Source organism: Neolamprologus multifasciatus, chromosome 6 (genome assembly GCF_963576455.1).
Source record: "Neolamprologus multifasciatus chromosome 6, fNeoMul1.2, whole genome shotgun sequence".
NCBI lineage: Eukaryota > Metazoa > Chordata > Actinopteri > Cichliformes > Cichlidae > Neolamprologus > Neolamprologus multifasciatus.
The window spans coordinates 30,715,982-30,731,809 of NC_140444.1; the positions used below are offsets into that span (position 1 = coordinate 30,715,982).

The window sequence follows — 15,828 nt, forward strand, 5'->3', positions numbered from 1 at the left end:
TTTAAGTTCCTACTCAGCCCTGAAACTCCATCAAAAAACATATTGCTCATTTTAAAGCTTATCACAGACTTAACTTAACTCATAGATCTACTTCTATTCAAGAGATGTTTAATCACTGCTGCATGTAGGCTTGTTATTCAGTAGCAAACAGGCGCAGATAAAGCAGAAAATCCCTTCAGCTCATAATAATTTGGTCTATCTTGCCCTGCGAGGGTTTACCTCCAGTGACAACGCGCTATTTGGGGATTTCATGCATGGGAATAACAGCTACCTTATTAAACTGAGTCTTCAGGTTGGTGTGTTATCCTCGAAGAAATGGCATCACTGTGCTCTTTACAGTGGTACCAATAAAAAAATATGACTTTCTAAAGGAGATCAAAATATTTTACGCTTGTTCATAAGAAAATATACTGCATTGAAAAATCTTTAAACACAGAAGCAGGAAAATATTAAAGTGCATACAGCAAATGGTACAAGTTATTACACGTCTATAAATAAAGCATAAAAATAAAGTACTTCTTATATTTACTTATTTTTACTCGAACATAAAAGCAGTCTTAGCCAAGATAGCGTGTTTTATTGTTTCACGTTTTCTTATTCTCTATTTTATTCTGCATAAACGGACAGTTCAAATGACTGCCAGTAACAACGCAGTACTATTTACTTTATATATCTCAAGCTAACATTTAGAAAAACAACAATCCTGAAATGTCATTTTTTATATATATATTACATGTGTTTATTTTGAAATGTTTAAAACGCTGTGTAACCAGCATTAAAAGTACTAAAGTTTTCCAACACGTTCACACCTCTTCTCTTAATCTCTGTCTTTGAAAATGGCAACCAAAGTGTCTCAGTGGTGTTGGTCTTTCATCTGGCAGGCGTACAAAGGGCCGAGGAGGAGGAGGACTGATACTGAGCAAACATTTAAACCTTAAATAATTATTTGTTCTCGCTGTTGCAACGTATGATGAGGCATAAACAGGGCGAGAGTTTTGGGGGAGCCGATGTGTAAAATATTTGTATGATAAGAACTGCACAATTTATCTATAACATTATAGGTTTTTCTCTTCTTTTAGTAAATGATTATATTTTGACTGATGCTGGAGTAGAAATGGTCATTGTGTGTGGCATAGAAAAAAATCTAATTTGACCTCTTTTTTAAAAAAAAATATTTTCTAGCACATGGGTCTTTTACTGATTATCTTCCCCTGTTTTTTCCCGCAGCTTTCCTGTCAAAATTAATAAATAAATAAAGACAACAACAAAAATCCCCCAAAACATATGAAATAAATCGAGCAGTCCTTTTTCAGGCAGCCCCGCAAATTTGTTTGCGCTGATGGTAATGAATCCAAGCTACACAAGTCTTCTAGTGCTGTAATCACAATGATATAATATATAATAGGGTGTTTAAAAAAAGAAAAAAGATAGAAAGGTTGAGAAAACTGAAGTTTTGAGTCAGGAAGGATGTCTGGTGTACAAATCAAACAGAAAGTTTTATCATCACCAAAATTGGAATAAAGTGAACAAGAAACTTCAACTTTACAAAAGTCTTGTAAAATGAAAAATAACAGTTGAGGAAAAACTCAAAAAGCTAAATAAGTCATGTTGGTTTTGTATGTTTTGTGAGTGTGTGGCCGCTTTGTGGAAACAAACAAACCTCCCAAATGCAGATCAAAGCTGCTCCTTATAAAGTAATCACATGTATATCGATAAAGCTTTTGGTCACCATATCAAACCCCTTACAGAAGAATTGACATGTAGGTGGAGGCACATGTTTGGTCTGAGTGGCTAACGTATAAAGGAGCAGCATTTCAAGATACCAGTATGACTCTCAATATTGCGTGCGAGAATGTTTGAACTTCTTTATATGTTTCTCAAGGAACAGAAGCAAGTGACTAACATTGTTACAGGGCCAAGCGTAACGATGAACTCATCGGTGCATTGCGTGATTTCACTGTACCCAAACAAACGTACAGTTCTGTGAAAAGCAGCAGCAGATTTGGATAAAGTTTTAGGTCATTTCTGAAGGAAATTGCCACAAAAGTCAAAATTAGAAGGTTTGTTAAAGGAATCACTCTACTAGTGATGACAATTTGCAATGTGTTTTATGAGCAGGGTTATGTGAAGGTTATCTTTGTTTTCATTGTTATAAGCCGTGTGAGGCAGGGTTTCAGCATTCTTTCCACGAATGCTTCAGTTCTTTAATGTCACCATGTTAAGGGTTACTTTAGGTGGCTGAATGTAAGACATCTAACAGCCACTCCCTGATTCCTTTCAGCCACTAAACACACAGGCATTAGAGTGAAAGGTCAGTAATAGACTGACTTTTCATTGTTTGCCTAAAAAGATTGGTTATATAATGTTTAAAGCTTTAGATGGCTTGAGCCACAAGCGGTTCACCCCTAATTTGATGATGTCTGACCAAGATCATTTGTATAGCACTTTGGTACTGAGTGCCAGTTATTTTAACATCCCGATCATTAATCCACCTGTTAGTTATGTGATGCCTGTAGTTCCTGTAATGCCTGGATGACTGTGTCAGCTGCTTTCTCTTCTTCTCTCCCCAGTGATTTTCAACACAAAGCCCTCACACCTCATGAGACTGGTTGCATTATGAGAGCTCGCTACCTGTTCCTATTGGTTTACCTACTGGGAGGCTCCTTCGGTAAGAGGAAGTTTTGTGTGTTTAATGTATAAGAATCAGCAGCTCATTAAAAGGAAAGACTGGTGGCATGATTGGGGGAAAAATCTCCTAAACTGACAATAAAATCATATCATTACAAATGTTGTTGAGATATTTTCATGTTCCTTTATTCCAATGACCTATGAATCATGAGGAACATGACTATTGTAGCCCCACAAACTAAATACTCACTAGAACAATAAGTCTGCATCCACACAAGCTTTATTTGCTCAGGTTCAGTTAATGTTGATTAAAATCTTGCTCAGCTGATGTGCTTTGCTGACACTTACATAAGACCAATGGCCATTTTGCCTTGGACAGTGGATTAAGAAACTTACACATGATACACTTTAAATACTATAATCTAAAATTAACGTATTAATATTTATAAGATAATATCATTTTTTCTTTTTTAAAAATCCCACTCGTGTTCAGGTGGCTCATGAACTTCTCGTAACTGTCAACTTTGCTTTTGATGCTTTTGATGAGGACTATTTTCAGCTGTGGATTTATACATATTTGTTTTTTCATGACACCAGTATTTATTTAAGCCATGAATAATGAGAATGAGTCAAAATGGTGCCACAATGGTGCGGTTCATGGGTGTGTTTAGGTCGTTTCTAGACAACAATAAGGGGCTTAAGCAGATAAATAACAATAGGTTATTTCATAGAATCAATTCTTACCACTGCTTTTACAGAAAATGTTTTTTATCCTTTTACTGTTTATATTTTATGCTTTGTAAGGTGGCCTTGGGCTTTAGAAAGGTGTCCAGAAACCAAATGTATTATTATTAATATTATTGTTATTACAAAACCAGAAACATTTTGACCAAATATTATTTCAGCAGCACACTTTTAAAGCTACGTGTACCTTCTTGCTCATTTTGTGACGTCTTCTCCCTTATATGATGCCAGTATTGTTGACAGTTTCAACACTTGTCTGTAAACAGCCTCTTAGAATAGAATAGGAGCTTCTTTTTAGCATCAGCATTTTAATAATATACACTCTTCAGAGAGAAATAAAAGCATTTTACTATTAAAAATATACAAATCCAGGTGGTTTTTGATGCCCTTCTACAACCTCATTAAACAACAAGCTGGGACTTTGTGTAAAATTGTAACTGAGAGGTGTGAATTGTATGTTTCTGAAAAATTCAAACCAAATCATTCATACTTAATCATGTCACTAATTAGCCCCACACAACCCTTAAATCAGCAATTTAAAAAACAAGAAAAGAGTTTAAACATTTGGTATGCTATATCCTGGCTGATTTTGCATTAAAAATAGGACTTAAATAATTTCCAAACTCTGCTGTTTAAACAAGTTTTGGGGAAATGCATCGGTAGAATTCAGCTCTAACATGCAACTCTGTCTTATCCCAACAGCAGGATCCAGTGCACAGAGGTAAGATCAGGACACAGAAACAGACATAATATTTACACTTGTAAATTTTACACTCTTCTAAATGCAATAACCTGTATAATCTTTCTTTTCTGTAATTGGTGGATCTTGCAGTAGTGGAGTATGCACAAAAGATGCCTGCACAGAGGTTAGTGTAACTGTAGCACAACACAGCACAAAGCTACAAGTACAAACGTCATATTGTTATTGCTTTCTATTCTTTTATTTTTATTTTTATTTTTATTTGTGTGTCCCGTTTGTGTCACGGTTTGCCAGGGCAAGCCGTGGGGAATGTTGGCGAAAGGACCCAAACGCTGGACTTAGTGCAATGAACAGTGCATTTATTTACAGTGGGGGTAAATATACACCACACAATAAGTCTCCCGAGTGCTCCCTCAACTCCTGTGTCGTGCCTTCTCCCAAGTGCTGGTATTCCGTGCTCTCTGCTCCTGTGCCTACGCACACCCCGTGCGTCCTGCAGTCCCGTGTTCCGCTCTCCTGAGGAAAAACCAACAGACGCAGCCGTTATGGCACCACTCCAGCAGGCATACACTTAACAGTACTTGCGACACTGACATGGAGTCTAACTCAACGATCCTGCGCCGGAGGAAGCTCCATTGCTCTGTTAAGTAGCTCCCCCGACGAGCCTGATCAGAAGCAGGTGTGTGGGAACCTGGGCGTGACCAGCAGCTGGCAGGGCCACACCCATCGGGCCTGCAGGTGGCTGTCCTTCATCCTCCAGCCACACCCGCAGACACACACGTACACACACCAGCATGGAACACAAGAGCACAGTGCAGCAAACATACACCCAATAATAATCATAATAATAAAAGGTCCACACTGTTCACGGACCCCGAGTCCCCGGAACCGGGTCCGTGACAGTACCCCCCCTCTAAGGGTCGACTCCCGACGACCCTAAAACAAAAACACCAAAACCAAAAACCACAGTACAACCAACCCAGGGCGGGCGGCGGGGGGTCCAGGACGGAGGGCCCCAAAACCTCTCCGCCAAGCAGCCACCACAAAGCAACAAAAGAAAAACACAGTTCAACAGTCCAATCCCCCGGTCCAGTGGCAGCAAACACAGTTCTGGCGGCCGACCCGCAGGACGGCAAAACAAGCGGGACCTGCTGTGGGTTAGGCAGTGGCGGCAAAACAGTTCAGGTGGCCTACCTCTAACCCCTTGATGGAAACGCAGCAGCTCCGGCGGCCTGCCACGGGTCCGGTGGCGGCGGCGAAACGGTTCTGGTGGCCTGCCACGGATCTGGCGGCGGCGGCGCTGCAACTCCGGCGGGCGGCCACGGGTCCGGCGGCGGCGGCGCTGCAACTCCGGCGGGCGGCCACGGGTCCGGCGGCGGCGGCGCTGCAACTCCGGTGGCTGGCCACGGGTCCGACGGCAACGGCGCTGCTCCGGTGAGCAACAGCGAGGTGTGGCACATGGCCTATGACGCGCTGGTCGCTGACGTGGACGCACTGGACATGGATGGCGTGGAGGGCGCGCTAGACGTGGGCGGCGAGGATGGCGTGGAGGGCGCGCTAGACGTGGGCGGCGAGGATGGCGTGGAGGGCGCGCTAGACGTGGGCGGCGAGGATGGCGTGGAGGGCGCGCTAGACGTGGGCGGCGAGGATGGCGTGGAGGGCGCGCTAGACGTGGGCGGCGAGGATGGCGTGGAGGGCGCGCTAGACGTGGGCGGCGAGGATGGCGTGGAGGGCGCGCTAGACGTGGGCGGCGAGGATGGCGTGGAGGGCGCGCTAGACGTGGGCGGCGAGGATGGCGTGGAGGGCGCGCTAGACGTGGGCGGCGAGGATGGCGTGGAGGGCGCGCTAGACGTGGGCGGCGAGGATGGCGTGGAGGGCGCGCTAGACGTGGGGGTCCCTCCGGCTCGCCGAGGTCTTCCGCCGGCTGCGGCGCGGGCTCCTCCCGCTCGCTGAGCTCCGCCGGCTGCGGCGCGGGCTCCTCCCGCTCGCTGAGCTCCGCCGGCTGCGGCGCGGGCTCCTCCCGCTCGCTGAGCTCCGCCGGCTGCGGCGCGGGCTCCTCCCGCTCGCTGAGCTCCGCCGGCTGCGGCGCGGGCTCCTCCCGCTCGCTGAGCTCCGCCGGCTGCGCTGCAGCTACAGATGGTTGATCCGGAGGCGAAGATGGTGATACAGCAGCTGCAGGCGGTGGAGACGATGGTAGATCAGGTGATGTGGATGGTGAAGCCGAGAGTGCTGTGATGGTTGCAGACTGATGGGACGCTGGTGGAGTGGGTGCAGCCGGTGAATAGACCTCCGACTGAGGATGTAGATGAGAGTCTGATGCGGCTCTTTGTGCGGCTAGTCCAGAGTCAGCTGGTTCTTCCGAAACCACAGGAGTGAGGTGAGCTTCGGTTTGGCGAAGATGACGCCGGCGCCGTCTCTTTCGTGATGGCGGGGCAAAGGAATCTGTCCCCTGTTCTTCTGTGACTGGATTAATTAAAATGACAGGGTCCGGTTTACTCACTGTGGTGACCAGCACTGCCGACACAGAGGCCATTGAAGGAGTGAGAGGACTTGGAGTAGGGCGCAGTCTTCCTTGCGGTGGAGGGTCCAATAGGTGAGCAGCAAGCGGCGGTGGGAAAACTCTCCGCCTATTAAGAAAAAACCAGGCAGCAAGGGCTGCCAGGGAGGCAGCCGCATCATCCTTGCCCGGACAGCCCAAACCAAACAGTTCAAAGCTAGTGCTTGCCCTCAGCACAGTTACAATTTGAATTAGTTTTGCAATGTCCGGAAAGCTAATAGAGAAGGTAGTGGAGGAGAGGTAATTGTCAAAAAACACTACCTGTATGTGTCTTTTGTGTGGATCAACAGCCTGGATTACGCTTCGGCAGTAACCCCAGAGCTGTGTGAGCGATCCCTCCTCCATGGTGACTCCCGAGTCCGCTGGGTCCATGGCGGTTGGTGGGATTATTCTGTCACCTCCCTCCTGAACCTCTCCGAAAAGTCCGCTGGGTCCATCTGGCAGGATCGTTCTGTCACGGTTTGCCAGGGCAAGCCGTGGGGAATGTTGGAGAAAGGACCCAAACGCTGGACTTAGTGCAATGAACAGTGCATTTATTTACAGTGGGGGTAAATATACACCACACAATAAGTCTCCCGAGTGCTCCCTCAACTCCTGTGTCGTGCCTTCTCCCAAGTGCTGGTATTCCGTGCTCTCTGCTCCTGTGCCTACGCACACCCCGTGCGTCCTGCAGTCCCGTGTTCCGCTCTCCTGAGGAAAAACCAACAGACGCAGCCGTTATGGTACCACTCCAGCAGGCATACACTTAACAGTACTTGCGACACTGACATGGAGTCTAACTCAACGATCCTGCGCCGGAGGAAGCTCCATTGCTCTGTTAAGTAGCTCCCCCGACGAGCCTGATCAGAAGCAGGTGTGTGGGAACCTGGGCGTGACCAGCAGCTGGCAGGGCCACACCCATCGGGCCTGCAGGTGGCTGTCCTTCATCCTCCAGCCACACCCGCAGCCACACACGTACACACACCAGCATGGAACACAAGAGCACAGTGCAGCAAACATACACCCAATAATAATCATAATAATAAGGGTCCACACTGTTCACGGACCCCGAGTCCCCGGAACCGGGTCCGTGACAGTTTGGATCTTTAGCCATCAGAATTGTTGTCTTAAGGCCAAGAAAGATGCCAAGCAGATTTATTTTACCAAGTGGATCATCATGGCCTTGCCATATTGGTCCATTTGATTGACCTTTATTATAATTATGAATTTATTTTATTTTCGGTTGCTACAAACGGGACAGCCATGACTGGGGGATAGGACAGGGAGAAAGAATGAAAGAAAGAGAGGGAGAGAAAGAAAACCAGAGGGGAGAAGAGACGGTGAGAAACAAACAAAACACCTGGATCACCTGTATGGAGTAAAAAAAAAAAACAGAAGAGAAAGCAAACAAAAAAAGAGCAACATAATAAAAACAGCACCATCACAATAAACTAGCTAGCAGTAGATAACAGTAGATACTAAATATTAAATGATATTGTGCAGCATGCAAGATAGACAGCGCACAATGTGCTTTAAGGCAGCAGCCAAGAAAGGTGTAGTCCGCATCTGTGAACACCCGTGTGTACACTTGTGTGCATACCTGTGTGGATCAGCATGCTTGTATTCCAAAGGTTTCTCCATGTAACGATCTGCTAGGGAGTGTGGGGAGCTATAGCCCCGTCCCCCAGGGTATGAAGCAGGTATGGAGGAGATCCAGGCCCCAGATATCCAGAGGCTTTCTATTCTTTTAAAACATTTTTTTCATGCAACATATGTTAAGCTGACTTTGAATATACGCAAACAGTCAGTATGGCTAGGATGTTATTTTGTTAGCGTGGGTGTGAGATCACAGGTACCGTCATGAGATTCTTGTTATGACTACAGTTGTCAAACTGCCCATAACGCATACCAAAAAGATCAGCTCATGACCTGTTCACATCGGTTTTTTCACTGAGCTTGATTACATACATTTGAAGAGTGACTGTGAAAACACCGAGTAGTGCACTGGTGTGGGTAAACATGTCAAACAATAGATTTCCCAGTATTTGATGCGAGTATGGCGAAATGCTTTATCACGTTAAGAAGCTTGTCAAAGGTTTTATTCATTTTTTCCTCACGCTGCCATTTCAGGAACGTAATATAGCATTTTTTTTTATCAGGAAGTGGCAAAGGGAGCTTTTCCTTCCCACTGCTCATCAGGACTTGTCTGATTGTTGCGTTTTTTGTCGCTGTGATGGTATTATAAACTGAATTGAATTGAAAGTTAAAGAGGCTTGAAAAAAATCTTAAAGACCTTTGAGCTGATATTTTACCTTGACTTAGTCATAATTGATACCACTAACCGTGAATTCCTAATAATATTCCTAATAATATTTATAATAATATTTATTATAAACTTCCTTTCTATAGCACCTTTTTTTAAAACCAGAGTTACAAAGTGAATCCCAAAATTTGTCAAAAAATATGAATCTATTCTGTCATGCTTAAAGTCTGACAAGGAAAATGCAGTTTAAGGAGTTTAAGTAGAAGAAACGCTGAGTAGGTTTGTAACAAAACCAGACTGATTTTTATGTGGCAATATCAAGATTATGTTTCATGACAAATATTTTCAATATTAAAGATTTTTCTTTAATATTGAAAAGATTTTTCTGTGTTATCTATGAATACATTTTATTTCTAAATTAAATCACTTCTACTTTAATAACTTTTATTTTGTGACATATCCTTTTTTAAGAGCATTAAGCAAATGTTGTAAAACGATTAATTTAGCTAGCTAGCAGCTAAATTAACAACACCTACCTTATTATAAGAACAGGAGACAGTTTAGAAATTAATTCAAGTGGCATAAATCTCACAGCGTAGCATAATATTGTTCCGATTTGTAGTGTCAGCCCAAAGTTCGCTAAGATATGCATCTGAACAAAATCTGCCCTGGGCAACTGGAAACAAACTAAGTGCTGCATTTGTATATATGTATATGTATATAACAACGATCAGCATAGATTCAGCACACCTAAATCAGATACCCTTGCCATAAAAACGGTGTCATCTATGGTGTGAACCTGTTGTTAAAACTAAATGACAACAGTAACTTCAGAACTTCTGACATAGTCACATTTAAAAACAAACTCTTTATATATCTTGCTATAATAATTCAGATCATTTTTATTGTATTATTTTTTTATTTTTTTATTTTAACAGTTACTTCACATAATAAGGCCTTCAGTGTGGTGCTGTGGTGTTTTAAACATTCATGTTTTTATTGTTATTCTTTATGCTGCTGCCATAATACAGCAATTTCCTTTGCGGGATCAGTAAAGCATTCATATGTACAACTATATGAGAGGAATTATTAATCATGCAACCAGGCAATCGATGTAATGAATCACAATCAGACAATCAGGCACAATTAATCTCATTGCTTTTGCTTTTTAGTTATTGAAATTATTTCTTTTTGGTTTCCATCTTAGTAATTTTTCCACTTGTTATAAATTTCAAGGTCCCAGACGCCACCTCGAACTTCTTACAGTGTGTGGGCCTGCCTTCAACAGACACCGGCGCAGATGAAATGCGAAAGCTGAAAGAAATTCTTGAAGCCACAATGGATGTGTACACGTTTATGGTATGACTTCAACAAGCATTTAGCAGAACAACACATGTTACAAATTTCAGTATGACCAGTCAGGGATGGACTAAGTTTGTTTTTTTATTCTGTCACAACACTGACATTATTTGTTGGTCACTAACTTATAAGTCCTGTTGACAGTAGGTTTCATGTAAGCAGATGAATGCTGAGTAGCTTATTGGTGAAACGTGAGTATAAAGCCTCTCCATCACTGTTGCCACAGAAATCAAGCATGACAAGAGGACCAATTTTGAGCGTGGAGGGCGCTCTGGAATTAGACTTGACTGCAGACGCTCTACAAAATCAGGATCTGGTCAGGATGTGGTTGGAGGTCAACATGAAACCGCTCCTTAAATCCATCACCAAGCAGTTCTTGTCCTGTCTCAGCACCAGGAACTTCAGCTGCTCCACCTACCAGACTGTGTATGCCTCTTACTGTCCTCATCTTTATTTCTGTAATTTTGAGATTTTAATATAATAATCCAACATCCCACCTCTCCTCGCAGAGTGGAGGAGCTCAGTCAACACTATTCTGAGATGGATCCAGTCAGGCAAAAGTGGATCTACACATTCTTTATGTACCCGTTCCTGTCTTCGGCAACAGTTGATGGTAACGTGTCTAATACCAATAACTTTTTCTTCCTATAAACTAGACTTTACTTTCAGTACAAATATGTCACACGGTATTCTGAGGTTAACATTTAATCACTCTTTGCAAGTTAGGGTCAAAAATAGAAACTGTTTCACGTTCATATTCCAGCTAAACCTTAATTTATCGTAACTGCTGCTATAGGCCTAAGCTCTGCATTGTGCATGTGTTATCAAAATTGTACTTACACAGGTTATCAAAGGGTTACTTAACCCTCTACTGCATGACTTTTTAATTTTTTGGGAAAAAAATATTTCTCCCTATTTTGGGGGAGCTTTAGGGTCCCTAATAATATATCAATCATAAAATTTGACACCCTGCCCCCCCCCAAACAGATATGGGTTTGTTGCTTCAAGGCAACACTGTGCGACAAGGGTAGTAAAATGCCAAGTTATTCTATAATAAGTTGTATTAGTACAACAAGGATGAACAAATAAATAAACAACAAATAAACAATGCAAACATTTCACAGAACAATAAAACACCAAAATACATCCAACATTTGACCGTAACCCCATGCACGCACGCACGCGCGCACACACACACACACGTTGTGTTTCCATCACTTTTGGGGACATTACATTAACTTACATTCATTTCCTGGAGACTTATCCTGACTCTACCCATCACAAGTCCCTGCCTGAACCTTACCCTAACCCTGACTCAAGCCTTCACCCTAAAATTAAATGATTTACCTTGCAATTTGTCCCCATAAAGTAGGCGAGACCTCACAATGGGAGTGTGTAAACAAATTTGTGTCCCCACAACAATAAGTAATACACTTCCACACACACACACAGCAAAATTGGTATGGCACGGATCTGGCCCACACAATGTGCTTACACATGGCCCACATACCGCAAAGAATGACGGCCCTTTGGTGGCCCAGACCTGGTTTGCCAGAGGTGGCCCACACATGGGCCAGCACAAGGCCAGTTTCAGACACACTGGTGGTCCTGTGCTGGCCCATGTGTGGATTACCTCTGGCAAACCTGATCTGGGCCACCAAAGGGCCATCATTCATTGCAGTATGTGGGCCATCTGTAGGCGATGTGCAGCCACGGGCCAGTTGTAGACACACTGCTGGCCCTGTGCTGGCCCAGAACAGTTTCAGCTCTGGCCCCAGATGTCAGACTAATGTGTACCTTAATCAAGCCATGCAATAACAACATGTGCCAGAACATGCAAAACGGTGCAAAAGTAACATGCCAAAACTCTCTTCAGACAGTGAATGGACTGATTTTTATATAGCGCTTTTCTACTCTCCCAAATTGCTCTATACAACATGCCACATTCACCCACGAGTGCTTCCTAACTACATTCATACACATTCACACTCTTGACATGCAGACTAGAGGAGCCAGGGATCAAACCACTAACCTTCCGATCAGTTTGTAACCTGCTCTACCACCTGAGATATGGTACGCCATCACATAAACAGTGGCGTCATTGCCAGACCTGGCACACATCTGGTTGGCATACACTCTGTCAAAACACCAGTCAGTCAGAAGTGCCAGCTTGATGCCAGATCTGGGCCAGACCTGTTTTCTGTAGGCCTGGGCCACATAAACCAAGCCACAATCAAGCCAGATATGGCATGCCATCACATAGACAGTGCCATCTATGCCAGGCCTGATGACATACGTCTTATCATGCCAGAAGTCGGCCAGCAGTGCCGACTTGATACCAGATCCTGGCCAGACCTGCTTGCTATGTGGGCACTAACACACACACAGACACAGTTACTTTACCAACTGACCCCTGAGCTCCTAAGTATCCCCCAAACCTCATTCAGGGATCCACTACTCTACTTCAATGTCACTCCCTGAAAGCTCACTGTCCTCACTTTCTGAGGACAGAAAGTGCACATTCCCTTGGTTTCCTTCCATAAAAGGTATTTACATCCATGTCCTGTAATTATGAGTAGATTGTAAAGTAAAAAACATTGACTATGATCATATAAATGCAGACAAACACATCTCTACACTCATATGCAAATGCATCATAATGCCTGAAAAATTTTGGGCTAACTGCGCAGTGTTGCCTTGAGGCAACGAATGAAAATTAACAGTTTTACTGTATAAATAAATTTACAAAAGTAGAACAAACAATCAAATATGCTTCTTAACATATTCATGCACATACAAGTATTTTTTAATATGCATTTATTTTACTATAAACATGTAAAATAGTGATCTTTATCTTGCCTCCTAATGGAGATGTCCCTCATGCAGTGCAGCTTGCAGAAAGGGGTCCTCCCCCACCAAAATGAAAGTCACACCACCTTCAACTCATCATTTTATTGGAAAGAGATGTGTCTGGTAGCATTATTTGAAAAAAAAAGTTTGTTTTTTTTTGAAGGGCCAGTGTAAGGCATGAAAATGTGGTTTGTTGCCTCAGGGCAACGCTATGCTGTAGAGGGCTAATAGCTGTTAAAGTACTGCAAACAGATTTGGAAATGACCGTGTGCCATGAAATGTATCTGTATCGCCCTTCAGACACTCACACCGTGGCCCTTTACATGAAAGTTACAGTGCCAGTCTTTGTAGATCAAACATGTTAACATTTCCTTAATATTTACATATTTACAACTCAAAGGCATGCAATGGTATTTCCTGCAACTTTTTTCTAGAAGTGTCTCCCATTATCATGTGACCCTCAACAACTCTCTCACAAGCAACAAAGTTGCTTTTTGCTTGTACTGTCATGGAGACAGCACATCACACAGCTAAGCATCTAATCATTTACTGAGCTTTGCTAAAGGGTGTGTGGATGTGTTCAAAACAACAAATAAATAGGTTTTTTCAAAAGTTTTGAATGTATCTGTACCAAATTAGCAGCTGTCACTAACTGAAGGTGCCAATGATGTTATAAATGTCATGCATGCAAAAAGCCTGTTTGCATAATAACGTCCAAATAAGCCTCTTGCAACAACTTGTGTTACTTTCTTGAGGTCTTTATTTGGTGGGTTTTGAGGTATTATACAACATTTGTAGACAGAAAAGACAAATAGAAATTGTGTTTAAAGGCTTTAACAAAAAAAAAAGGAGGCACCAAACTCACTAGATTTGGAGCAGTCACACACACAAAAACCCCGACAGGGAACACTGAGCAGGGAATGGGGTGGGGATTGCATTCTTCTGTGATAAAGAGGAAAATCATTGTCCAGAAGTTAAACATCAGAGGACAGGGTCAAAGTGCAGCTAGGACTAATAATGTGTTTTGTTCTATAATTAAGTTATTTGGGGTTTTAAAATGGATAAAATTACATTTAAAAGAAGAAGCAATGTTCTCATGTTAGACAATAAAGCATCAGAACCAATCAAGTGCTACGTTTTACTAAAATATGTTTGCAGTTTTTGTTTTTGACAATCTGCATTTGTCTGCAGACAGACTGAAATTCATTAATTCACAATTAAAGCTTCAGTTTGTTCAAATGTTGGAGCTAACTGCTAGTATGTACACAGTCGGTCAATGTGTGATCTGTGTGCAGGCTGTGTGAGGCCAGATGAGAGCAGTGCGGAGTGGCTGATGAAGAACTTCGGTGCCTTCAGTGTCATGGCCCGCTTGAAGGACTTTTCAGAGCTCAATGTGGTCTTCAATGGAGTGAGTTAAACTGAGCCTTAATTAAGATTTTATGAATTTTATACGGCTGTTTTTATGGCGATCTGGAGACTACAGAGAACTCCACCACAACAAATATCGCTGCTCCACACTTCTTCCTGTTCTTCTTCTCTTACTCCTTTTTTTTCTTCATTCACAGCTGGAGGTTCTTAACTTGTTGTCTCCAGCACAAAAGGCCGAGCTGCTCATGAGCCCTTATGTTGCCAGTTTAGACAATGGCACATTAGCCTTGGTCTTCCACAGTCTGCTAACAGGGGGATCTGGCCCATCACCCACTGCTGGCCCTGGATGGGACCCCAACTGGACAACCCCTGGGTACCCACCCTCCTATCCAGTACAGCTGTCACATCAGCCAGGCCTCCAACAGGTACAGTAACAGGGTGTGCATCCACCTGCAAAAATAACTGAAGATGTTTTCATCTCTAGAAAAAATATTCATAAAAAATTGAATTCAGTAAAATTTAACAGCCTCTGCTTCATTGCACATCCAGGTCGTAAATGGATTCATGTCAGCCTTCAAACCCATCGGGAGCTTTGTTCATAATTTTGTGTCCTTCACACGTGAGGTACACAAACACACACGCACACTCATGTGTTGCCACTCTCTAAGCTGTCTAAACAGCTCTACAGCCAGTTAGAAAAAATGACCCCTGACCTGTTTTTTCCCAGAGAGATCCGTCAAATATAAGAAGCACCACTTTGACCCAGTTCCTGCTCAACTGGACTCTTTCTGAGCTGGCTGGCAAATACCAGCCAAGCGCACCTGAGGTCCCAGAGGGACCTAAGTTTGATGTGACAAATGTGGTAGACTGGTATCATTACGTTGTGAAGCCGCTGTTACGGAGGTTTTTGCCCGATGAAGAACTCCTGATGCATGATAACATCACGCTCGCTTTCCACGAAGTTTTGTAAGTCAGCATTCCTCATTTACATTAATGGCTTCCATTGAAAATAGGAAAACACAGACAAGAGATTAAAAATAGAACAAGCAATGAATCAATAATGCATCAGTGATGTAGACACATCAGCGGCTCTAAAGCTCTATCCAGCAACGCTCTGTTAAGTCTGTTTTAGCTTGTTTTCTTGGTTTGCTATGCTGTATAGTGACCCCATTCTCTTTCCTGTGCTTCTAAAAGCTCAATTTCTTCTTACGTATTAGTGCAGACTGAAATTAAACTAAGAGTGGAGAAAATGGTATAGGAAAGCCAGTCTGCAACTAAAACAAATCTTTAAATAAATACCACAGTAATTAGCAGTCAGAGGCTTTAACATCATTTAGGAATGATTTTTTTTCTAATTAAGTAATTATCTGATTTCAAAAT

The 15,828-nt window shown here is 43.0% G+C and overlaps 2 protein-coding genes and 1 long non-coding RNA gene across 3 annotated transcripts in view; 1 reads left to right on the plus strand and 2 right to left on the minus strand.

The window, feature by feature from the left end:
* mslnb (mesothelin b) overlaps positions 1-15,828 on the plus strand; it is a 64,999-nt gene continuing 49,171 nt past the window's right edge. Inside the window, exons 1-10 of the mRNA XM_085162255.1 lie at positions 1-2,668; positions 4,075-4,093; positions 4,205-4,238; positions 10,108-10,230; positions 10,457-10,656; positions 10,740-10,843; positions 14,376-14,488; positions 14,646-14,873; positions 14,998-15,072; positions 15,176-15,414. Coding sequence (XP_085018381.1) covers positions 2,533-2,668; positions 4,075-4,093; positions 4,205-4,238; positions 10,108-10,230; positions 10,457-10,656; positions 10,740-10,843; positions 14,376-14,488; positions 14,646-14,873; positions 14,998-15,072; positions 15,176-15,414 — 1,271 coding nt within the window. The 5' untranslated portion in view covers positions 1-2,532. The remainder of the gene's footprint in view (positions 2,669-4,074; positions 4,094-4,204; positions 4,239-10,107; positions 10,231-10,456; positions 10,657-10,739; positions 10,844-14,375; positions 14,489-14,645; positions 14,874-14,997; positions 15,073-15,175; positions 15,415-15,828) is intronic.
* On the minus strand, positions 4,484-5,449 carry LOC146517315 (uncharacterized). The gene is made up of 2 exons (XR_014874497.1): positions 4,667-5,449; positions 4,484-4,588 (listed from the first exon to the last, which is right to left on the minus strand). It is a non-coding gene; the product is annotated as an uncharacterized LOC146517315 (long non-coding RNA).
* On the minus strand, positions 5,536-7,646 carry LOC146517316 (uncharacterized). The gene is made up of 3 exons (XM_085163052.1): positions 7,398-7,646; positions 5,977-7,319; positions 5,536-5,917 (listed from the first exon to the last, which is right to left on the minus strand). The coding sequence occupies exons 2-3, from the start codon at positions 6,999-7,001 to the stop codon at positions 5,536-5,538; spliced, it is 1,407 nt and encodes a 468-aa protein (XP_085019178.1). The 5' UTR covers positions 7,002-7,319; positions 7,398-7,646.